The following is a 26,040-nucleotide window of genomic DNA, read 5'->3' as shown; positions in this document are numbered from 1 at the left end:
GTCACCTAAACTTCTTGGAATAACAGTGGTTTTCTGCATTGTCACTACAGTCCCTGAATAAGGAGATTGAGTCTATTAGGAAAAAAAAAAAAAAGACTTGGGTCACTCCATTTGGTACATTGATGGTAGAGTATATTGAGCAAAAACAGTAGGCATTAAATTCAGTGACCAAGTGAAGCCTATTGTGACAACCCAACCTGCAAGAGGACTACAGGAGAGATTTTTCAGCATAGAGCAATGGCTTAACAGACAAAGCTAATTGGGATTCAAAGCAGCAAACAATAAAAAAAAATCTAAAAATATTTTGCCAGGATATTCGCTTTCAAATATTTGCACAATTAGTAATCAAAGGAATCCTAGATGACACACCCTACAGAAAAGAGACGTCTGGAATAGAAACCTGTCTGTATATTTGGGGATGGTTTTCCACAGTGAATTTTAAATAATTGCATCCAGTTGCTAAGATAGTTCATGTATTTCATTCCTTAATGTAAATGTGTTAGTTGTGCTGGGGGTGTATTTCTCTAAGTCACCCATTAAAGAAAATAAGACACCTAATTGTCTAGGAAAAAAGCTTCCACTGGTTTCAGTGGGACTGTCCTGATAGGAATGTTGAGAGAAATTTATCACCACGAAAGACCCTGGAAATAAATCACAGAGGAATTTGCTATGTTTTGATTGAGCAATGAGCGCCTGACGATTTTCTGCATTGCAATGTTGTGACAGTGAGGTTCTGGTTAAACTTCTTTGCCCTTCATGAGATCAACCAGATTAGTTTATTAGTTTTAGGCTGATCCATCCCATCATTATTCCTCTGATTTCAGACTCTGGATTTCAGATTCTGGACTATGGTTCTTCACAGAGTCATAGGACAGAAATCCACCTGATATGTTATAAATGCCCTAACAGGAAACATGACATGACTTTATGAGATGAAGATGAAAATCCAAAGTGAAGATGAAAATAGACTGATCTATCTTTTATTGTAGCATAAACGGTGTGAGTTTCTCCCATATCCTGCCTTTCTTCTTTGCCATTCATGAGATCAACCAGAGTCCAAGGCTCTTACCCAACATCACCCTGGGCTACAGCATCTATGAGAACTTCTTCAGTGCAAGAATAACACACGAGGCCATGATAGACTTGCTTTCTACCGGGCAGGAGAATGTGCCAAACTACAGATGTGGAAGATCCAAAAATCTGTTGATGGTGCTGGAAGGGACAGATTCTGAGCTCTTCATTCACTTTTCAACCATGTTGGGCATCTACAAAATCCCACAGGTATGAATGGATGTTTAAGCTAGTTCCAGTTTGCAAAGTCTCAGGAGATCACTGCAGTCATTAGACTTCCCTCAAAGAAAATGGTTGAAAAAGCAGACTCCCCCCCCCTTTTTCCAACCACATCCAGATGAAACCAAGAAATGTAATGTAATAATAGAATAGAATAGAATAGAATAGAATAGAATAGAATAGAATAGAATAGAATAGAAATCTTTATTGTCATTGTACTACTTGTACAACGAAATTAAATGCCACCCCAGTGCAGCTTTAAAAATATAAAAACCATAGAACACATAAAACACATAACACACATAAAACACATATAACACAACCTTCACATTCCATATTGCACAACCATACTGCACTATACGATAGAATTCAGCTTCTAAGATAGAAGCTATTCTTCAGCCTATTCGTCCTTGTTTTCATTATCCTGTACCGTCTGCCAGATGGTAATAGTTCAAAGAAAGAATGTCCCGGGTGGGATGGATCCTTAAGAATGTTTTGAGCCTTCTTTAAGGCAGCAGGAACTATAAAGTTCTTCCAAAGAGGGGAGAGGGCAACCAGTGATCCTCTGGGCAGTGGTGGTAACCCTCTGGAGCACTTTCCTATCTGCCACCGTGCAGTTAGCAAACCATACACAGGTGCAGTAGGTCAAAATGCTCTCTATAGTACAGCAGTAGAAGGTCACCAGCAGTTTTCCATTCAGTTGTTGTTTCCTGAGAAGTCTCAGGTAGTAATAATCTCTGCTGGGCCTTCTTAACCAAGGCTGCAATATGAGCGCCCCAGGTCAGGTCCTCCTTTATGGTAACAGCCAGAAACTTAAAACTGGCCACCCGCTCCACTCGGTCTCCATTGATAACCAGGGGCTGGACATCTAATCGATTCCTCCTATAGTCCACTATAAGCTCCTTGGTCTTATTGATATTAAGGGCCAAATTATTGTCTCCGCACCACGAAAGCAGCCGGTCCACCTCATCCCGGTAGGCAGACTCATCTCCTTTGGAGATAAGCCCCACCGCTGTTGTATCATCTGCGAATTTAATGATAATATTGCTGAAGTGAGTGGGGGTACAGTCATATGTATAAAGAGTGTAAAGTAAGGGACTCAACACGCAGCCCTGTGGTGAACCAGTGTTGAGAGTAAGAGCTGAGGAGATATAATTGCCTAATCTAACCCTCTGGGAGTGGCCAGACAGGAAGTCCAAAATCCAAGAACAGATTGAATATGGAAGCTCAAGATCCATAAGTTTAGACACCAGTCTATGTGGAAGGATTGTATTAAATGCAGAACTAAAGTCTATGAAAAGCATCCTCACATACAGTAGGTCCCCCGCTGTTCCAGATGAGTCAGAGCAGTGTGGAGAGTGATGGCTATAGTGTCCTCTGTGGATCTATTAGTTCTATATGCAAACTGATGTTTATCAAATGTATGTGGAAGGCAGGAAATGATGTGCCTACAGACCAATTTTTCAAAGCACTTCATGATGATAGGCGTGAGTGCCACTGATCTGTAGTGGCTGAGGTTGTTAATAGGGAACTTCTTTGGCAGCGGAACAATGATGGAAGCCTTCAGACAGGATGGAATAGTGGAAAAATGAAGGAAAAAGAAGGGAAATATTACCTTAAGAGGATTTTTTTCCATGTAAGCTTAAGCAGTAAAAACACACCTAGCTGACATCTTTTTTCTACTGTTTTCTCATGATTTTGCATCATCTCCTCCAACGATCTTGGAGGAAATTCAGGTAACTGGCAATGACTGGTAACACAGACAAGTCAGACAAGACAGTGATTGCTAACTGTGACAGCCAATTTCGTGGTTCAAACTCAAGACTAGATGGAAAGAACTTCTCTGCTGTTGGAGAATAAGCATCTAATATTTGTCCAAAAAAGCAAGACAATAACCCAACTTTTCTCTTTCACCTTAGATCAGCTATGGGGTCATCAGCCACATTCCTGAGCAAAAACATCATTTCCCTTTTTTCTACCGGATAAGTCCAAAACAAGAGCCGCCTCACTTGGCCATTGTCAAGCTGCTCCTGCATTTCCGATGTACATGGATCGGCCTCACTGCTCCAGACAATGAAAGTGGAGAAAAGTTCAGAAGAAACTTTGAGCTTGTGGCCATCAAGAAAGGGGTTTGTGTTGCTTTCTCAGAAATAATTCCACTGTTGGATAAAGTGGAAAAAAAAGGCAACATTTCTCATTTTAGCAACAGTCAAGTAAAAATTATTGTTTGTCAGTTGGACTTTCAGGCCACATAAATGTTAACAATGCTAATACTACAAATTGAAAAAGCTAAAAGAGCGTTTGGGGAGAAAGTGTGGATTGCAACAACTTTGCCAGACATATCTGTGAGATTTTTTTATAGAATGATTGATCTCCATCATAAACATCTTTTGTTATCTTTCTTAACTCTGGCAAACAAAAGGACACAAAATTATGATTTTAATTCCTATTTCTCTGCTTGTGAGAAGTTTGGGAAGACAGCATTTCAGTGTTCCTCTTCACCCCCTGTTTTATCTAAGAAAGTCTGGAAAAGATGCACAGAAACAGAGAAGTGGGAAATGCCACCCCATGATGTGGTTGCAAGAATCCTGTCTGAGGATGGCTCCAGTATTTCCACTTCAGTCCAGGCTGTGGCCAGAGTCCGCAGTGCTGCCTATTCCTCCCACCTGAGTCAGAGGAGAATCAGGGTTGGAGACCATCTCATACCGCAGGTGGTACAGCTGTGCCACTTAATTTTTTTTTCTGAATTTCTGCTAATGATCACCTTTAAATTCCTTAGTATTTGTTAGAAATGGGTAAGGTTGAAAATGGGGTGGGATATTCCTCACAGCAATTGCCCAAGTTGGAGTGTTTGTTCTGGGCAAATGTGGAAGCTTGGAGAGAAAGAAGAAGAGAGCAATTCTGTTGCTAGATCTTCCAAAGTTAGTAGTTGTGCTGGTTTGGGAAGCTGGGAGAACAAAGTTATAAGAGAAAGGCTCTTTCCCCATTTGCAGAATAAATCAGCACCAGAATGTTACAGAAACCATCCATTTTCTTAATCATCCAGCATTGCCTGATTTAGCCTCTGGACCAGGGAATTTTTTCTCAATTCTTCTCCTGCCTCCTTAAGAGGATGTGAAGTCTGTGTCCTTCCCAGTGTCTTCAGGGAACACCCAGGTCAGTTGACTTGCTTTACACTGCAACTTCCTAATCATTGTGCAGTAACCTTTTCTCCTCTATTGGTCCTCTCACTTAGGAATTGATACCAAGATAATTTTCTGGCTGTTTCTCCGTCCAAAGTCAAATCTTAGAATTTGTAACCCAAACTTTTCTCCCAACCCTTCCCATCACCATCTATTGGTTTCATAAAGTGATGAGGTATGAAGTTGCAGAGCCCAGAAAGACCATAATATAATATTCTGTCATGACATTTGCTGCCTCCATTGCCTTCATTTTTGTGAACTTCCAAATGGCCTGTTGTGTTTCTGCATCCCCAGCATGTGAGAAAGGAAGCAATCGCTCTGGTTTTGATGCCTTCCACTTTCAGGGCATCTCCAGTCAATGGAATGTACATGCTGCAATCATAGCACAGCAGCAGGAATGGGGCAGGTCTCACTGCAGGACTGTCATCTCTAGTCTCCTTGTGTGGACCTTCTTCTGCACCCACATCTTAGCTGTATCTGAACAATCATCAAGATCAGAATAGAGGAGTTCCTTAGGATGTGTCTCCCCTTCCAAACTGGATGTTTGAAGCCCTGCCCATTTTATGTGTTTCTACCTCCCAATCATTCCTCCCTTTTTGATATCATCAACCTCAAAGCATGGTTTCTACTGCCGGGGGGCATAGTCCATTCCACATTAGAGGGACATGTAGATGTGGCCACCACTGTTGTGCAGCTCTGTTGGACCATCCTCCATGGCTGCTGTGTCCAACTCTTGGGACAGACAACAGCAGATTGGCAACTGCTGACCAGTGACCAGGGAGCTTCTCCACTTCAGCCTGAAATGGTCAGTATCCCACCCTTGCTGACCACCTCAATTACCCTTCACATTCTGCACCTCTCACTCACAAAAACCACAACTTTTATTGGGTGCAGTTGAAGTTGGTCTGAGGTTTCTCACTCAAGTGTTGCAGATGAGATGAAGGCAACGTGGTGGGGGACAAGGTATAAAAAGGGTATTGCCAAGGCTGGTTTTTGACATGGTTAGGTTCAAGTAAGAAAAGGCCCAGAAAATAACTTTCACACACATTTCCAAAACCCCAAGATTTCTTGTTGCTTTCAGGGGCTTTCTGTAACACTAGTCAAGCTCACCTTCTTGCCAGTGTACCATGCTTGCTCTCTATATACAGTACCATGAGATCCTAATCTGAAAACACAGAATAAGGATATTTATGCAAAGCTGAGGCACTACAAAGGTAAAATGGTACAAATCAGAAACCTCACCAAGGTCGATGCTGAAGCCAAACCTGCCTTTCCTACAGCAACCAGATGGTTGGATGTTTCTTTCTAGGAAATGACATGGCCAAAGGCAAGAGGTGGGGGGGCAACAATTACAAAGTGGAGGGGAGGCAAGAAGATTTCATTCAGAGATGCACCAAAGGAGACAGGAGAAAGAAGACAGAGGTGAGCAAATGTTGATGAACACAATGACAGATTGGAGTTTTACACCAGTAGTAAGGAAACTGCTTTAGTGAGATAGCTGCCTTACACATCATCTGATTGCTGGAGTCAAAATATGCTTGTGACTTGGGAGTAGCAATTTCATAGAATGGAACAGGCCAGAGACCTTTTGACAGAAAGGACATAGGGAGCAAATCCTTATTTGGTTTCGTCCCAGACATTGGAGATAGAGGAACTGGGCTGAAGTAGCCCCATATGGACTGAAGGATTAAATAAGAGCGTATGACGTAGAGGTGTGATTCTCCATGTCTTTCTAGCTTCATCCTTTTCTAAGAAACTTCCAGCTTTACAATCTTTCAGTGGATGATGTCTATTTGGATGAGAATGGAGATCCTGTTGCTGATTTTGATATCATGGACTGGGCAGTATTTCCCAACAAGTCTGCTGCTGGGCTGAAAGTTGGAAAGATAGAAAGAGAGGCCTCTTCAGAAGTCAAGCTCTCCATCGATGAGAGTGCCATCATATGGCCAACATCATTTCACCAGGTAGTTGAGTCTGCTTGTTTGTGGGTTTTATTATTTTTCTACTCCTGTATAACCCTCTGAGTTTGCAGATTATCAGCCTTGCGACTCTGATTGATGGTCTTTATTGGAAAAAGGGCAGCTTAAAGGAGATGCTGCTATTTCTCCTTGACCTCAAAAGACCTACTGTTCATTGTGGGAATCCTGGCAGTGTTGTGGGGCAGGATAAGAAACCTTCTTCTTGGGCAGCCCACTGCTGTTTGTATCATGTAAGGAAACTAAGCAGGCAGCAAAGCTCTTTTATGCTGGAAGAGTTTTGAGTTTGGGCTAGTAGGAAATCGAGATTTCAGATCTACATGTTGGAAGAAGGCAGAGACTCAAGGAGAGGTTATGATAAGTGCTTTCCAAGGAATTGCAAGGATAAGAAGAAACCTTATGCTTCTCCTGTATTTGTGAGCCCTTCAAGGTAGATCAGATTAGGATACAATGTGATATAGGTCAGTACTACTTTATTGTAAAGCTATAGTAACAAAACCTTGCAAGTCTGAATGTGCTTCTCCCTTCCTTCACTTTATATTTTTGAGAATTAGGGAGGTCTTGTCTGAGACATTTGCATACATTACAGTCCTGCCATGGACTCAGTCCTCTTTTATCTGACCATTGTCTTGGTAGTGGCTCTTCCACCTGGCTCTCAAGGCCAGTTCACTGCCTTCTACAGCTCTAGACTACATTGCCCATACTTCATTATTTCTGGCCATTCAAACTGAAACTGATGATACTTGCAGTCTATAGTCTATGTTGCCTTTTCTTTTCTTTTCTTTTCATAATTTTTATTAAAATAAAAATTTACATAAGATTAAAAAATGATGGAAACATAAAAGGAAAAATAGAAAAAAGGAAGAAATATGAAAGAAAAAAGAAAAAAGTGAAAAATAGCAAAAGAAAAAGAAAGAGGAAAAGAAAGATATTAAAGAAGTGACTTCCAATCTTCTTTGCAGCAGTTGCAAACATAGAAATTGCCATTTCCATCCTTCCAAACTCCATATCATGGTTTCCTTCTTCTCCTAAACGAACCTTTTAAATCAATAATTCCCAAAATCACCAATTCATTTTTATCTGAACAGAACAGAAACTTAATTATTTACTCATCTGACCATATCAGAAGTATAAACCCAATACAAGGATACAGGTTACACACACACACACACACACACACACACATACACACACACACACACTAGAACATATTCATAATAAGTCATCACCCTTCCCAATTCCCCTCTCCCTCTTCTTATCACACAGTAACAGACAGTCCTCTCTCCTACTGGTGTTACAGTTGGAGTTTGAGTGTTTTTTGCTATTGAATGCAGGCTGCTCTCTCCTAGTGTTAGTTTATTCCTCCGTAAGTGCAGACAGTTTGTCTAATTGTTTCTGAGTAATAGCCCCAAAATAATTTAAAATTTAAAAAAGATTTTTTAAAGAATCCAAGTAGTTGTCTATTGGTGTTAGATAGTCAAAGGTAGAGAGTACAGTCTGTGCTGTTAAAAAACATCGTCTAGGTGTAAAGTTGTTGGCACTCTTGTTTGTGAGATTCTTGACCTGTCCCTCCCTAATGGGAACTAAAGTTGTTGGAGCCTCAGGAGAGGAGTGTGTTGTGAAAGCATTTTTGTGATCTTCTGGAAGAGAGGCAGAGATATCTAATAGTTGTTGCTCTATCTCTGTCTGCAAATCCCACTCCAAGGCATCCTGTCGATTCATATGAGTAAAGTTTTTACCATTACTGTTATTATTAGATTTACTTACTAGTATGTTGTTCTACATAGCTAAATAGTCAGCAATTTTCGGTTGCTTTGAAGGCTTTGAATTGTTCCCGAATTCATCCTATGTCACTTCTTTCTTTTCCCAATTCTCTTTCTTGTTCCACAAAGTATTTAAAAGTGTTCCCTATTAAAATAAACTGGTACAGTGTGTCCTACTGTCTTTAGTAAAAAAAAAATTATAAAATATAAAAATAAAGGCAAGGTAAAATAAAGTAAAATAAAGTAAAACAAAGAAGGATTTTAAGAGCATGTAGACCCTCTTTGCCCTCTTGGTCCTCCTCTCATTTTTATCCATTCAGCAAAAAGTCCATCAAGGATTTCCGGTTTTTTATAAAATTAATTACTCTTCCATCCTTAATCACACAAATTAATTTAGCCATTTCCACAAGCTCTGACATCTTCACAATCCATTTGTCCATTATGGGTATTCTTCCATCTTTGGGCATATAATAACTTCACTGCAGTTATCATATATAACCAATCATCCATGAGCTTTTTCTAGTTGATTGTCCATAAATCCTAATAAGAAAAATTCTGGTTTCAATTCAATATTTATTTTTTAAACTCTCTGCATCACCATATCAATTTGAATCCAACATGTTTTTCTTTTTCACAAGTCCACCATGCACAGTAAAATGTTCTTTCCTGTTTTTCACTTTCCCAACAGTGATTAAAAGTACCTTTATACATCTTAGACAATTTTTCCGGTGTCATATATCAACGGTACATCATTTTATAAAAGTTCTCTTTTAAATTGTAAAACAAGGTGAATTTCAAACCTTTTAACTGCATTGTCTCCAAATGACCAATTTAAGCATTATAACCAATGTTCTTGGTCATATCTTCTTATCATACTTTCTTTCACTTGCTCTTCTTCTGTTTCAAATCTCAGCAGAGGTTTATACATTTTACCAATCATATATTTTAAGCTCTCCATTTTCCCGTAGTAGCATATCTTAAAATAAACAAAGTCCAGAAAGCTCCCCTGGACCCTTTATCCATTTGAAACTTTTGTAATCCAAATTCTTACTGTGCTTTTTGCTGCAAGTAATTTATTTATTTCTTAAAGTCCTTATTCTTTTTCTGTTAAATTCAGTACAGGCCTTGGGAACACTCACCAGATACTCTTAATAAACTGGTGCTCTGAAGATCTCTTTAGCATGTAACTAGTTATATTACAAAGAATTTTGAGAAGTGGGATTTGGTCAGACCAAGTATCCTTTGAAAGGCTCCGTTGACGCTGCAAGCTTGATCCTCCTTCCTCAGCTCACAGCTGCTCTTACTCACGAGGTGCCTGCAGACTTGTTTTGGATCCTGCAGGCTTCCTCATGAGGAGTGGCTATCCAGAACACACATTGGAGATCTCTTTGACTTCTCCTTTCTCCAGAGAACCTCTGCAAAATCAGGCACCACCCCTGTCACAATTCCATCCTAAGCATCAACTCCGCACTTTCAGAGATGCATTAGTCTGCCATTTTCCCCACCAGAAGTCCCATGTTGCCTCTCCTTAGAATAGGAAGAGCAGATGGCTAAGGATCCTAGCCAGAAGGGCCATCCTCCTCTCTTTAATATTGAGGGAATTGTGGGAAAAAATCCTGCTGAAATGGTACTGCATCTTGGGTCTCTGGAGAAAAGGGTGATGTTGAAAACGAGGTTTTGGAAAACATATTTCCACTATATTTGGAAAGACCTTAAAAGTATATTCTTGAATTTTATGAACTGAGCACAATTAGCGTGCAGACTTAGGACATTTCACAAGGAGAAATCCTTTGTGACTTTGAGTTAAGAAGTTTAAAGTCTTGGAAGATCTTCAAACATTGCTACTGTCAAGAATCAATTTCAGGGCAACCTCACCTTTTGCTCATAGCCAATCCTGCTCTTTGAAAGAGCCAAGGATCCCTGGAAGATAACTCCAACTCAGTGGTGGAGTCTATTTATTAAGGCATTGTGAGATTTGGTTGGATTCAGTTCAATGCTCTGGGTGAACAATTATGATGTATAAAGGTGGTTCCTAACTCTGCACAGTGTGCAAAACACATATTTGTCATGTTCAAAATCCCATGATTGAAACAAACCATGGTTAAGCCCAGTTCATCAACCCACACTGTAACTCATTTCCACTCAGATATGTAATCCCACTAATTCACATATTTCTCCCCATTTTCTTCCTGTTTAGAAGGTGCCTTTTTCTAGGTGTACTAAAAGTTGCCTCCCAGGACACGCCAAGCTCACCAGAGAGGGAGCACCAATTTGCTGCTATGACTGTTCTCCATGTATGGAAGGAACCATCTCTATGCAGGAAGGTTGGTGGCTCAAGAGCAAAGAAGATGCTCCATCCAAGTACAAACGTGGGTTCCCCTGAGATATGATAATCTCCTTTCTGTTGGGATTAGTGACACAAGTTTTACAACAGAAAGGAGATTTATTTAGAGCACATACATTAGAGGAATAAGCAAAACCCAGCACCTAACTAACTATCAGCTAACAGAGACTTAAAGCACATGACCCATCTCTCTGTGCTGAGAAGAAAAGCAGAAAAAGCAATCTGAGTTTAGCAGTCTTTTAGATCAAGAGCCATCAGGGTGACAAAGAAGGAACCCAGATTAAATCCTTAATGCTCTATCTCCACTCTGCTGATCCTTTTGGTCATTTGGTGAGGAGATGCTGAAGAGTCAATGCCACCCAATTCATGAGTTAGACAGCAATGATTTCTGTTTTTCAGATGCAGCCCATTGTGAAAAGTGTCCCGATGACCAGCATTCCAATAAGAAGCGAGATCAATGTGTCCCCAAAGTTATAAGCTTCCTGTCCTATCAAGAGACGTTGGGTCTCATCCTGTCTCTCATTGCTTTTTTACTGTTTCTGATCACTGGCTTTATTCTAGGAATCTTCATCAAATACCGAGAAACTCCCATAGCCAAAGCCAACAACCGGGACCTCACCTACATTCTCCTGATTGCCCTCCAGCTTTCTTTTTTATCTTCATTTCTATTTATTGGTCACCCCAAGAAAGTGACCTGCCTTCTTCGACAAACCACCTTCAGTGTTGTTTTCTCAGTTGCCGTGTCTTCCTTGCTGGCCAAGACCATCATGGTAGTGGTGTCATTTCTGGCCACAAAGCCAGGCAGCACAATGAGGAAATGGGTGGGTAAGAGTCTGGCGAATTCCATTGTCTTATCCTGCTCTGGAGTTCAGGCTGCCATCTGTACCATATGGCTGGGAATCTCTCCCCCATTCCCAACTTCTGACCTGCATTCCCAACCAGGACAGATCCTGTTGGAGTGTAATGAAGGCTCAGTCACTATGTTCTACACTGCCCTCAGCTACATGGGCTTTCTGGCTGCCATCTGTTTCTTGGTGGCTTTTCTAGCCCGCAAACTGCCAGCGACTTTCAATGAAGCCAAGTTGATCACCTTCAGCATGCTGGTTTTCTGCAGCGTTTGGATCCCCTTTGTCCCTACCTACCTGAGCACCAAAGGGAAATACATGGTGGCTGTGCAGGTCTTCTCCATCCTGGCCTCCAGCCTGGGCTTACTGGGCTGCGTTTTCATCCCCAAATGCTACATCATTATCCTGAAACCTCGCCTGAACACAAAGGAGCATCTGATGATGAAAACTGATGTGGCCTCTTAATTTTGGAATCCTTTGTTTTTTCTATATTTTACTGGTAATTTAAAATATTGTCACTTAGAATTAAAATCCTTTATATGTGTTCTCAAATCCAAAGTATGCTTTTTAATCAGTAATGAAATAAATACAGCTACATGGTTCTATATCAGGTTATCAAATTAACAAGAACAACACAGAGTGGGTTACATGGAACTTATCTGAAGAAGATGAAGGAAAGTGTACCAGGAAGAGATATCTCTACCAGGACAGGGTGGATGTAGAGGAATATGGACATGGCCTTGACAAAAATATGTGGTATGTGAGGGGGAGAGAAATGCATTTGAAACTGCCTTCTGCCCATGGAAAAGGCTGTCCTGAAAATGCTGAATGGAATGTCTTCAGCCAGGCAGAAAGAACAACCACCTCCCCACTTCCTATCAGTCTTGCGAGGTAGTCCAGACAAGAAGCACACCCAGATGTACTAACTCTAACTTTTTTGTAAGGTTACATGAATAGAATCTTACAAGTATGAAAGGACATCTCTCCCCTCTCACCTTTACACTCCAAGAAACTAGGGAGGGCGATTTCTGAGACGTTTGCCACTCCCCCATTCCTTCTGTGGGTGCAGCTGCTGCTTCTCTGATGGTTGTCTAGTCTGCAGCTCTTCCTTCTGTCTCCCAAGGTCATTCCCTCATACCAGTATAGTTCCTAAGATTAGGTTCACCTTATTTCACCCCTGAAAAAGGGAAATGAGGATTTCCCAGTTGTGGTTCTAACAGGAAATCTGTGAGGAGAAGCACACAAGCACTCCCCAGCCATCTGAAAGAGATGCAAATGACGGTCACAGATTCACCCAAGGCGTCCATCCCAGCATCCCAGTGAGCCAGCTGTAGCTATTTGGTGGGCATAACAGTGCCCTCAAGTGGCTCATTTAGCTACATGCTAGCTTTTTCAAGGATGTACTGATATCCAGAGGCAGCCAGGTAAGCACACCTACACACACACACACAAACAAACACCCACCTGAACCTAGAAAACGGAAAGCCAGGCCAGATGTTGTGTGGGTGAGTGGGAGAAGGAGGGAAGAGGAGGAGATGGCCAGCCGACATGGAAGCCTGGAGTGATGTTTCAACAAGTGCATTAGCTAGAGGCGAGCCAGAGGCCTGTTATGCAACTGCCAAGATCACAAGCCACACTAAGCAGCCCATCTTGGCTTGATCCCTTTCTGAAGCTTGGCTTGGGAGCTCAACTTGGCTGCTCAGTAGCAACATTGCTTCAGAGCAGAGCTTGGAGTTCAGCCTGGAGCTTGGCAACCACTTTGTTTTGCCCCCACACCGAGGCAGCAGAGATTCCCCAACCAGGGCAAGAACCGTTGCGGGGAGGCAGTCCTGTATGCCACTTTACAAACTTTAAGACTTGGACATCTGCAGAGACTGAGCCCAAAAGTCTTCTTCGGGTGGCTAAGCCAACTCCTAACAGGGTAACTGCTTATCATTAGGGAATGTCTGTGCTCAAATATAGAATTGTGAAAAAATTTCAGCTAAGCTTTTCTGTATCCAGGCATCACGAAAAGAAACTCTCACATAACATCGGTTAGGAAACATGAATTTAGCCTTCAAGACAGCCCTGCCTTATATATCTTTTAGTGTGAAAGAAACAAAGGAGAGCCACTGCATGGCTTGTATATCTTATGGTATCTGTTTCCTGATCTGACCCACCATGAAGGGCTGACATCAAGGGAAGGAATCTTATTGTTTCCACTGGTTAGTGAAAAACTATTCATTTTAGCAAGAAATGACATGGATACTTATCAAAGGTATAGTGCCAGATTATGGATCCCTCAGGATGGGTCGAACTCAACATGTCCTGAGGAAGAGCTGAAGATCATTTGAGGTATGAATGGGATTCACGCTGTGGCTGGATAAAGACGTTCAGGGCAGATGTCCAAATGAAAGCACATCCCAGACAAATGTTTGCCCAGCCTGTGTGTAAACACATCCAATGCAGGGAAGGCCACTGCCTGTTTAGAATCTGTGATTTTACTCTTAAGCTTCTCATACCTGTTCTAATGGTGAGAAAGACCTTGAGAGATGGGGCAAAAAGATGCTGCCTAGGGAATGGTCAGATAAGAGAAGGCATAGCCCACAGCTGCATAATGGAAAGAGAAAGAGACGCAGAAAACTATAAATGAGATGGCAGGAGATTTGAACTTTCTGACTTGCAAGGTTCTGTTAACATATCCTTACAATTAAGTAGAATTAGCTCATCTGGTTGTGTTTCTTGTCTGGTCTACCTGGGAAGACTGACATCAATCATGGTTCCTTAGGCAGCATCTCTTTGCCCCATCTCTCAAGTTCTTTCTAAACTAAACTAAGTTTATTATTACAAGGGACAAGAGGGAAAAAAAATAGTATTGCCAGAGGTTGTTTCTGCTGAGGTTAGACAAAGATAGGGAAAGCTTTTAGTCTTCTGGGAAAGAGGTCTTTGGGCCTTGCCATGTCCTCCATAGCAGCCATTTTGGGATGCTCATGAGAAGCTTACAAACTTCCAAATTTACCACTGAGCCTGAGAATCTACCGTGTCATATGTGAACTTCTGTGGGAAATGACCTACTTTTTATGGTGACCACAGACATGAATCTTACCGGTCTTCTCTTTTGCGGAAGTGAGAAGGCTTTGTAACAGGTGCCTGATGTCTGGCCAGGATGAAATCTCACCCCCTGGCTAGACTCCTGGGATATCTGAGATGAGTGCCACAAGGGGTCTCATCCCTACCAGGACAGGGAGGGAAGGAAGGCTGAAGTTCTCACTGGCTAGTGAAAAGCTGCAGTTGTCCTAATGCATTACAAACTCCAGCATCTCCAAAATAGATTTGGTGAGTAAAAGGCAATCAAACTGCCCTGAATTGGTCCTTTGAGGGAACAGTTAAACTCTTCAACTGGAATTATTCCCATGGCCTCTCAAACTTATTTCTCCAGCTGCACCACCGCAGAACAAGTCATATCAAGAGTCCATTGTGATTCCATCTCCCTTTATAATTATCAAAATCATGGTGATTTATTCCATTTCCACCAAAGCCTATGGGATGCCCACCCACCTCTACTCCTGGTCATCTCTGAAACCAAGGTAACAAATCCTTAGAAATTTCTCATCAACTGAACTTGGTAAATATTTGGTAACTTTTCATATAAAAAACCCTCCAAAGTACCTCTAGTTCTGTGGAGAGCTTATGATGGGATTACTGTTGACAGGACTGCATCAGTCGTACATTTAATGTGCCAGGCTACATTTCATCTCCCTTGATAGAGTCAGTGTGGCTGTGCTCTTGGGCGAGAGGATTGTGCTTCTCCTCAGACAGCTCTGAGACCAAAGAAGGTGGTGCCTGTCTCAGAGAACTAGAGAAGATCTCCATCATGATATGGGAAATGCTTTTGCTGCTGCTTCTTCTTGTGTCTCATTTTCCCTGTGGGATGTTGATGTCCAAATGTTCACTAAATGTGTTAAAAGGAGAAAAGTATATGTTTAATTTCTACAAATCAGGAGACATCCTAATTAATGGAATTATATCTACATCTAATGCTGAACTTGAACCGTATGATTTCTTCATGCCTCCCACTACCATTTTTGTCAGGTAACTAGCACTATGTCCTTAAATCTATGGATTGATTTTATCCTTTCCACTCTCTTATTTTTAGTAAGGTAGGATTTCCGGTTCCAGGTAACAGCCAATGTCACTTCCCCTCCCCCTCCTTGTGTGCTTTAAGGAAATGGCTTCTTCTACTCCATGCACATCATGCACTTTTTAAAGCTGCAGTTTGAGAGGTTTCTTTTTCATTGTCCCAAGGAAGCTGGCATTGACCCCTGACAGGCTCAGCCAGCAATTTCACAAAAGGTTGCAGGACAGTTGGTGGCTTGGCTCTTCGCAGCATGACTCCAGGTGATGCCAGGGAGAATCACCAAAGACCCTTTCAGCTGAAGGCAAAGAAATGAGGTTCTTTCCCATCATGTCTTCTCATTCCCTGCAATACTGTCCAATACACAATCTTTCTTCCCTCCCTCCCTCCCTCCCTCCGTCCCTCCCTTCCTTCTCCTTCTCCTTCTCCTGGCCACAGTCCTCAACCACTAGCTTGTCCCTTTATTTTCTGGGCCACTTTGGATCCCACTTGAATTTACACCTTAAATGTGCAGCCTTGTGCTTTGTGTGGCTGGGCACTAGGTTCCTGTTTAAATTTGTTTTGAAGTAAAGGAACAAAGAAGTCCTGGAGCATGGCCAAGGGAGGGGGCTAGGGGCATATTGTGTTTTAAGGCTGTGAAAGCACCTTCTGATTTGGGAGGGAATAAATTCATGCCAAAGCCATTTCATCTGTTCCAGAGAAAAGCTCAGATCTGATAGTGGCTATTTCTATAAACCTTGAGGTAGAAATGTCTTACATTTTTATGCCAGTGATTTCAATGCAGTGTGTCCTACCTTTATAATCTTTTTTCATCTATTTTATATAAGTCACTGGCCAACATAAACTAATATTAAAATTAGAATTTATGACCTCCCATATTAAAAAACCGATGCTTACAGTGTAGAAGATGAAGTAATAAACAAAATAGATAAAAAGAAATATTGAGATACAGCATTAAAAGGTACAATGCTAAGAATTTTTGTGCGTTTGGATCTGCCTTGACTCATGGTGACAACTGGATAAGTCCCTGCAGTTTTCCTGGCAAGGTTTTTCAGAAGTGCTTCTCCCTTGTCACCTCCTTCTTCCTTGGGCTGAGTGAGAGGGACTAGCCCAAGGTCACCCAGATGGCTTCGTGCCTAAGGTGAGACTAGAACTCAGGCTCTCCTGTTTTCTAGCCTGGTTGCCTTAACCACTATAAATAAGGAAGATAGTCAACAATACAGCAGAGCAAGTATGTAAGTGAAGTCATGGCTAATAAATTCTTGGACAGCTCCTTATGATTTTACAATCTGATGCGCAGAATATACCAACATCAGATGTTACAATGTGAGAACACTCAGAAAGAAGTGATCAGCACAGCCAGCCAGTCTGGTGACCCTTCAAGAGAGATCAGAGTTTTCAAGGTCAGTGTCAAAGGACAATTTGGAGACTTTCAGTCTCCCAGGGATGATTCCGGAAGAGAGTTTTTCCTATATTTTCATTACTTTCCATCAAGAAGCATTACAGTGTCTTAGGCTGAAGCCCCTTTTGGCCTTGGGAACTTCTAGTTGCCCAAAATGGGGCACAGAAGTCATCAGGTACCTTTGAGTGCTAGTGATAATGAGCGCATTATAATTAAGGATTGATAAGACAACTTTGATTGGGAAAGTTATGAGAAACCTGGGGCACTAAATTTGGTAAGTCTGAGATGAGTCTATGGTGTCAACTCAGCCTAAATGTCTCTGAAACAACATGACAAGGGAATATAGAGCAATGTCTATATGGCTAATTCTGCAGCAAAACTTTTCCCTATTCTTAATTATGACATTAACATTAGAACATTAATTATTAATGTTTCCCCCCACTCCTTTTCTACTCCATTTGAGCACTCAAAGCAGCTGATAATCATTTACTAGCCGATATGTAAATAATTTGACAGAATATTTTATCCATACAGCTAGCAATCAAAGAAATCCTAGATGAAATATTCAACAATAGAGAGACTTATTTAATAGAAAGTGTATCTAGATTTGGGAATGGTTTTCCAAACTGAATTTTAAATCAATGCATCCAGTTTCTAATCTATTTGATCCATTTGGGTCCTTATTGGGAAAGGGTAAGTGTGTTGGGAGATTTCCCCTCTAGATCGTCATGTAGAGAAAACGGAGTTGGCTTCAGGTCTAGGGCTTCAGTGAAGATGATTCTGAGCCTAAAGGGAAGAATTGGTTCCTCCGATTTCTCTTGGAGATGAGGTGCCTCTGGCATCAATGGGAGACCCAGAGAAGTTCATCACATGGACAGGCCTTCATTCATGAATTTGCTAGTTTTTAATTGAAAAGGAAATGTCTGACCTTTTTTCCTTCATAGGAATGTGGTGAGAGTAAGATCCTGTCCTTCTCTGTCTGCATGAGAGCAACACAATTTGTTTGCACTTTTTGAGGGTGATCCGTTCCATCACCATTCTAGAGATTCCATTCTTAACCACACATAGCCATAAGATGTAAATCTGATTGATAGTTATAAATGCCCTTAAAGGAAGATTTACAAGAAATACCACACAACTGCTTTTTGAACTTAACACACACACACCCAACTGAAGGTGAAGACCTGTTCACATCTCTTATCTTGCAGTGAGACTGTGGGTTACTGTCACGTCCTGCCCGTCTTCTTTGCCATTCACGAGATCAACCAGAATCCAAAGATGTTACCCAACATCACCCTGGGCTTCAACATCTATGAGGACTTTTTCAATGCAAGAGTAACATATGAGGCCATGATGGACTTGCTGTCTAAGGGGCAGGAGAATGTCCCAAACTATAGTTGTGGAAGACAAAAACATATATTGACAGTGCTGGAAGGGTCTGATTCTGAGCTCTTCAATCACATTTCAACCATGCTGAGCATCTACAAAATCCCACAGGTATGAATGGAAGTTGAAGCTAAATCTTCTTTGTAAATTCTCTAGAGAGTTCAAAAGATGACACTGCTGGATAAAATGAAAGAAATGGAATTGAATGATAGCGATTAAAGTTCACCTGAGATAAAATACTATCCATGTACTGCATGATTGCTGAAAGCAAATACTTCTTTATTTTGTCAATTAAAAGCATGAGTTTTGAAATATACTCTAGTTTCAGAGAATTCCCCTTTTTTAGACTGAACTGGATTCAGACTAAGGGCCTTTATCTACATATGAGCTGAAGGGCTCTCAGCCCATCCTCCACATGAAATTGGCATCTCCTTTGCCAGTCCCTCTCATGCTGTTCCAGGCATTCCCAGGTTCGGCTTATGGTCACTCACTCGCACATTCACAGCCTTTTGAAGCCCCCCTTGTTTTCTACCTGGGCTTTCCAGATAGATGCAGCTAGAGCAGACAAGACACATAGCCCTAGTGGACAGCCAGGAAGTAATTAGGGACACACACAAATCACTTCCAACTGAACACTCAGGCACAATAGGTTCTTTGGAATACATGGAGATCCAGTGAATTTAAAGGAGCAGCAGAACTTTACCGGGTACAATGTACATTTGCTTTTTCTCACACACAGACACACAGTCCTCCACACCCATGTTCTTCTCAGCTAGACTGCAGGAACTAGCTAGTGGGATGGAAGCTGCCAAGTCTGGATCCAAAGGCCACTCAAACAATGGGTGGGTTTAAGGACCCCTTTCATCCCCAAAAATCCTTGCTTTGTCGATTCCAGACTTTGGCAGCTACTCCTCCCTTGCTAATTTTCAAGTCTGGTAGCTGTTGAGGGGATTGACGGGGGGGAGGGGGGATTCCATGTGCTCAGGCCCAACTTCCTTGGTCTGGTTCAGGTTCCCTTCTTATCTACCTCCCCAAAAGGATCTTTTAGACAAGGTTCCTGGCTTTTTGTCCTCTCTGCTTACATTCCTGCTTCATCTTTAGTTATGGCAGCTTCAGCCTAGTGTCACTCTGCCTCTTTTCTTTGTCTTCCAGTCGCTGATGTCACCCAAGTTCCCTCCAAGAGAATGGGTGACAAAACAGTCCTTTCCCCTTTATTCCAACCACATCGAAAGGAAGCCTCAAGAAATGTAATCAGACAAAAAAGGGGGGGTGGGATTATGACTTCAAGAGAGTCTTTCCCCATTTGTACCAAAAGACAGCACAAACATGGCCAGGTGACATCTTTTCCTTCTCAGTTCCTTTCAGATTGCATCTTACCTGATCTAAAAGTACAACATTTCCATAGGATTGGTTTTACAGGGGTATTTGGCCATATGTTAAAATTCTGGCTGAGTGTAACCTCATGTTTGCCTATCAGTATGATATGTTTCTTCCCAGCTTGGAAGAAAATCAGTAATGGGGTAAGACTAGGAACAGAGAAAGGGAGACAGGGAAGGAACATTCAACATTGATGGTTGAAACTGAAGGACAGGTAGAAGGAACTTCACTACTATGGGGAAAAAGCCTTAGAGTGAAGCACTCTTTTTTTTTTCTCCCCCAAAAGCAAGACAATCACAATCTTTTCTATTACATGCTAGATCAACTATGGGGTCATCAGCCACATTCCTGAACAAAAACATCATTTTCCTTTTTTCTACCGGATGAGTCCAAAACAAGAGCCTCCTCACTTGGCGATTGTCAAACTGCTCCTGCATTTCCGATGGACATGGATCGGCCTCGCTGCTCTGGACGATGAGAGTGGAGAAAAGTTCAGAAGTTCCTTTGCTCTTGTGGCCATCAAGAAAGGGGTTTGTGTTGCCTTCTCAGAAAGCCTCCCTGTGCTAACTCAAACAATGTTAAGGCCCTTATTTTTATATTTTACAAACAGGAAAGTAAAAATTATTGTTTGTCAGTTGAACTTTCAGGCTTCATTAGTGCTAGCAGGAATAATACTAGCAACTGAAAAGACTACAAAAGGATTTGGGGAGAAAGTATGGATTGCCACAGCTTTGCCAGATATAAGTGTGAGAAAGCTATATTCCTGGATTGATCTCCAGCATAAACACCTTTTGTTATCCTTCATAAGTCAGGCAAAGGAAAGGACAGAATATTATTCTTTTAATTCATACTTCTCTATTATTGGAGACTTTGTGAAGACAGCATTTCAGTGTTCAATTTCAAGCCCTGTATTATCCAAGAAGGTTTGGGGAAAATGCAGAGAAAAAGCGAACTGGGAAATGCCACCCCAGGATGTAGTTGCAAGAATCCTGTCTGAAGATGCCCATAGCATTTCCACTTCAATCCAGGCTGTGGCCAAGGTCCTCCATGCGGTCTATTCTTCCCACCTGAGTCGGAGAAGAATACGGCTTGGTGATGATCTGGTTGCACAGGGAGTACAGCCGTGGCAGGTAAGATTTTCTCCCTTGGGATTCAGGGGAGAGAGACAGAAGGAGAAATGCCGGGGGGGGGAGGTATGGTTCTGTATCTAGATCCTATAAACTGATCACTTGTGCTGGTCTGGGATTCTCTAAGAAAAGGGAATGCTGCCTCAGTAGAGAGAAAGGCTCTTTTTCCATTTCTATATTAAATAGAGAGTGGAATACCATAGTAACCTTCACACTCCGTTTTGATCATCCAACACTGACTTTATGTACTGTGCAGACCAGGGCATCTCTCCTCACTTCTTGTCCTGCCACCACAAGAAGGGGTCACATCTTCGGCTTCTCTTGGCATCTTCAGGAAAGAAGCAGTTGAATTGATCTGGTCAAAGACTAGTACCCACAACCATTGTTTTGCTTCTGCAATTGTCCTCTCACTTAGGACCAGGCCCCAAGATACATTTCCTGGTCTACCTTCCCATTATTACAATCAAATCTCACTATATTCATAATTTTCCTCAAGCTTTCCATTTTTCTTCCTCCCTCCCTCCCTCCCTCCCTCCCTCCCTCCCTCTCTCCCTCTCTCCCTTCCTTCCTTCCTTCCTTCCTTCCTTCCTTCCTTCCTTCCTTCCTTCCTTCCTTCCTTCCTTCCTTCCTTCCTTCCTTCCTCTTTTCCCTTCCCTTCCCTTTTCCTCCTTCTCCTTTTCCTTCTCCTTCTCCTTCTTTCTTCTTCTTGCCTTGAAGTCATTGTTCACTCCTGGTGACTGCCTGGACAAGTCCCTGCATTTTTATTATCACAAGTGGTTTGCCCTTACCTCTTTCCTAGGCTGGGAGAGATGTTCTTGCTAACCTCACCCAACTGGCTTCGTGCCTAAGGCAAGACTTCCCAGGTTTCTAGCCTGGAGCCTTAACCACTACATCAAACTGGCTCTCTTTCAATTTCCTAACACTCCTTACTGACTTCATAAAGTGATGGTACATAATTGTGTAACAAAGAAAGAAGTAAGAATCAAGCAAACAAGTCAATACTGGCATTAAGACCTTAAAGAAGGACAGACAGATTTAAGAAAAGGTCAAAAGGTTCATAAATAAATCAGAATTTTCACTATATGCATGCTGAAGCCCCCCTTTCCTTCTAACAATACTTAGATTTGTGGACCTTTCCTTCTAGAGTCAAAGTAGCAGTAAGGCAGGGGAATCAGGAAAATTACATTAGAACATGCCCCAAAGAAGGTAGGACATTTCACCACCAGGCTGCTTCAGATGGCCCAAAGACAGGATGAGTCAATGTTCCATAGAGGCAAATTCAAGACTTTGATGATGTTGTCAATGCCAACACCATACGTGGTTGGCACTTTTGACTAGAGGTGGGGAAACACCCATAGTAAGATGGCCAGCTTGCTAGCATCTGACTGCTGCAATCAAAAAGTATTTGTGACCTGACAGAAGCAGTTTCATAAAAGAGAGCAGGCCACAGTGATGAATTAAAAGGAGAGCAACAGAGAGGGAAAAAAATAAATCTTAAATTAGATTCTTCCTTCCAACACTTGCAGATAGAGGCATTGAGTTGAAGTTGCCCGGTTTTGAATTAGGACTGGAATGGGATTGTATAAGGTAGAGGAGTGTGATGGAATGCAGTAGAAGTCTAGGTTCCCAGGTGGGTAGGTGGGTGGGTCAAGAGACAACACAGTTGCAAGAGTGTGGGAAGAAGAAACTTAAGATAACCACTCCCTAGAACCTGCCAAGATATATCCATTCAGTTAGCATAGCACAGATTTAGCCTGGCAATTTTTGTCTATATGGTGTAAGCATTAAAAGAACTGAACTTGGCTGGGCTGTTTCCTGATATTCTGGAACTGGGCTTGAGATGCCGTGATTCTCCATATCTTGTAGCTTCATCCTTTTCTAAGAAGATTCCAGCTTTACAATATTTCCATGGATGACATTTATTTGGATGAGGACAGAATTTCTGTTGCTGACTTTGATATTATGAACTGGGCAGTATTTCCCAACAAGTCTGCTGCTCAAGTGAAAATTGGGAATATAGAAGGAGAGGCTTCTTCAGAAGTCAAGCTCTCCATCAATGAGAGTGCCATCATATGGCCTACATCATTTAAACAGGTAGCTGAATCTTCTTGTTTAGGTGTTTATTATTTATCTGTTCACATCCAGGTGTCTGAAATTGGTGTTCACCAGCCTTGCCACTCTGATGGAGGGTCCTCCTGGAAAAAGGGCAGGTTGTAGGAGACTTTCCTATATCTCATGAACCTCTTGAGAGAGCTCTTGCTGACTATCGGGATGCCACCATTGTTCTAGGGCAGGATGGAAATCAAGTTACTGGTCAGCTCAAGACTTCTTGTAGCCTATAAGGAAGCTAAGTAGTCTAGCAGTGTCCTTTGATGCAGGAAAGGCTTACTTTAGGCCCTCTTACCTAGGGCTTCCTCAGTGCTGGATCCTGCTCTGAGATTGGGCTACTAGGAAATCAAGATTTAAGAGAACATCCTGGAATAAAACAGAGAGTCAAGTTATGTAGAAGCTGCTAAGCAATTGCTAAGATAGGAGCAAACAACCTTGTCTTTCCTCTGCTTTGGACTACACTTCCCATTGTTTCTAACCTTTGGCCATTTGAGCTGAAACAGATGGGACATGAAATCCAAACCACATGTTGCCTCTGCCTCAAAGAAGAGCAACTGATGGCTAAAGATACCTGACCAGAGTGCCAACAGTCTCTCCTAAACTTTGAGGAATCTCTGGGAACAGCTCATGCTGAAATGGGACTATTTCAGCAGATTCTTAAGAAGAGGTTGATGATGTTTAAAATGATTTTCTTAAACAAAAATTACACTATACTTTGAAAGAGACTTTATATATTTAATTTTTATGAACTGGGCACAATTGGCATATGGAATGGGAACATTTGGCAAGTCTCCATTATTTACCACTGAGTTAAGAATGTCAAACTTATTGGATGAACTTCAGTCATTGCTATGGTAAAAATCCAACCTTGAGGGCATCATCTTTTTCCTCCTGCACTCACGTTTTGCTCTCAGAAGGAGCCAAGGATGCAGGAGGATAAAACACCTCAGTGGCTGAGGGCATCCATTACATGAACCCTTTGTGTCATTTGATGAGTTTCAGTATATGCTCTGTGTGAACAAAGACATTAAGCTATGTAAAGATGGTTCATGAATTCACACAATGTGAAACCATAGGTGTGTTGTGTTCAAAGTTCTGTGTTTGAAAGAAACCATGGTTTAGCCCACTTTAAAACCCAGCCTGGGACACATCTCTATTCTAATAAGTGTCACCTCTAATTTAAGTTTCCCTGAATTTTCTTTATATTTAGAAAGTGCCTTTTTCTAGATGTACTGACAGTTGCCTCCCAGGACACGCCAAGCTCACGAGAGAGGGAGCACCGGTTTGCTGCTATGATTGTTCTCCGTGTATGGAAGGAACCATCTCCAGACAGGAAGGTAGGTAGCTCAAAAGAAAAGAAGGAGTCCCATCCAGATGTAAACCAAGCCTGATCCTGCTGAGATCCCAAGCTCCCCCAACTCCGTTAGATGCTGCTATCTGCTAAGGGACCTAACCTACTAGTAACCTATCAATCTATTTCTCTTTCCAAAGAGAATTGTTTCTGAAGTCTATATGGGTGTTCCTGAGAACAAGACTCTGATGTTAGCAACAGTTAGTGAAGCACATTTTATAAGCATAACACAAAGGAACTTTACTTACAGGAAATAGATTATAGGCATAGGCAAAATCTAGCAATTTTTTAAGCACAGAGCAGGCAATATGACAAAGAGGGAACCCAGAGTAAACCCTTAATGCTCTCTCTATACCTCACTGCCTCTTGTGGAGTGTAGGTCATGAGGTGCTTAATGACAAAGAATGCACTACATAAAGAACAACCTCTTATGTTTTCAGATGCAGCCCATTGCGAGAAATGTCCAGATGACCAGCAGTCCAATAAGAGGCAAGATCAATGTGTCCCCAAAGTCGTCAGTTTCCTGTCCTACGAAGAAAACCTAGGTCACATTCTGGCTCACATTGCCTCTTTTTTGTCATTAACTACTGCCTTCATTCTGGGAATCTTCATTAAATACCGAGAAACTCCCATCGTCAAAGCCAACAACCGTGATCTCACCTACGTTCTTCTGGTCTCCCTCCTCTTTTCCTTCTTGACCTCCCTTCTATTCATTGGCCACCCCAAGAAATTCACCTGCCTTCTTCGACAAGTCACCTTCAGTATGGTTTTCTCAGTTGCTGTGTCTTCCTTGCTGGCCAAGACTGTCATGGTGGTGGTGGCATTTCTGGCCACAAAGCCAGGCAGCAGGATGAGGAAATGGCTGGGGAAACCTCTGGCCAACTCCATCATCTTGTCCTGCTCTGGGGTTCAGGTGGGTATCTGTGTGATATGGCTGGGAATCTCTCCCCCATTCCCAGATTCTGATCTGCATTCCCAACCAGGACAGATCATTTTGCAATGTAATGAAGGCTCAATCACCATGTTCTACTCTGCCCTTGGCTACATGGGCTTTCTGGCTGTCATCTGCTTCTTGGTGGCTTTTCTAGCCCGAAAGCTGCCAGGCACCTTCAATGAAGCCAAGTGGATCACCTTCAGCATGTTAGTTTTCTGCAGCGTTTGGGTCTCCTTTGTCCCCACCTACCTGAGCACCAAAGGGAAATACATGGTGGCTGTGCAGATCTTCTCCATCCTGGCCTCCAGCCTGGGCTTACTGGGCTGCATCTTTGTCCCCAAATGCTACATCATCATCCTGAGACCTGACATGAACACCAAGGAGCATCTGATGATGAAAAACAACGAGGAATCCTGATTTTGGTGCTTTTTTGTGGGGGAGGAGAGTCATTGGAAATATAAAATAAGATAGCTTAGAACTAGAATCCTTTTTATACGTTCTAGGAAATCTTTCTTCCTTCCATGTGAGCTTTGAATTTGGCATGATAAATGAAACTGAGGTAGGAAGAGGTCATTTTCTTCCAAATCCTTATAGATCATGAGACAATTCCAATTATGAATTTGGAAAAAAAACAAAAAACACTGATGTGAAGGCACTATTCCCAGCACATGGTGGTTTGAATGAGGCAGAATATTTGGGAGAATTGCCTTCTCTACAGGGACAGAAAGGGGAGCAGCTCATTTGCAGCGGGAAGCTAGAGTATTCTGTTTATTCAAGCTATTATGGCACACGTTTCCCTTAAGGGCCTCATTCCCAATCACTTATGGCTCAAATTAACTC

General features: G+C 42.0%; 2 protein-coding genes across 2 annotated transcripts; both read left to right on the top strand.

Moving 5' to 3' along the window:
• Positions 1-1,134: 1,134 nt before the first annotated feature.
• Positions 1,135-11,865, top strand: LOC107326632 (vomeronasal type-2 receptor 26-like). Its single transcript, XM_088134736.1, has 5 exons — positions 1,135-1,281; positions 3,210-3,419; positions 6,209-6,439; positions 10,412-10,535; positions 10,955-11,865. The coding sequence occupies exons 1-5, from the start codon at positions 1,135-1,137 to the stop codon at positions 11,863-11,865; spliced, it is 1,623 nt and encodes a 540-aa protein (XP_087990862.1).
• A 6,299-nt stretch (positions 11,866-18,164) lies between these two features.
• LOC148216822 (vomeronasal type-2 receptor 26-like) lies at positions 18,165-25,617 on the top strand. Its single transcript, XM_088134809.1, has 3 exons — positions 18,165-18,413; positions 24,126-24,252; positions 24,707-25,617. Exons 1-3 carry the CDS (start codon positions 18,195-18,197, stop codon positions 25,615-25,617), a joined length of 1,257 nt encoding a protein of 418 aa, XP_087990935.1. The 5' UTR covers positions 18,165-18,194.
• The last annotated feature ends 423 nt before the right edge of the window (positions 25,618-26,040 follow it).

Source organism: Python bivittatus, unplaced genomic scaffold, assembly GCF_059951505.1.
Source record: "Python bivittatus isolate LINGU-HERP-01145 unplaced genomic scaffold, Pbiv_v1 ctg000080_np1212, whole genome shotgun sequence".
Lineage (NCBI taxonomy): Eukaryota > Metazoa > Chordata > Lepidosauria > Squamata > Pythonidae > Python > Python bivittatus.
Note: the sequence above shows the minus strand (reverse complement) of the source record. Positions and strands in the feature narration are given on the sequence as shown.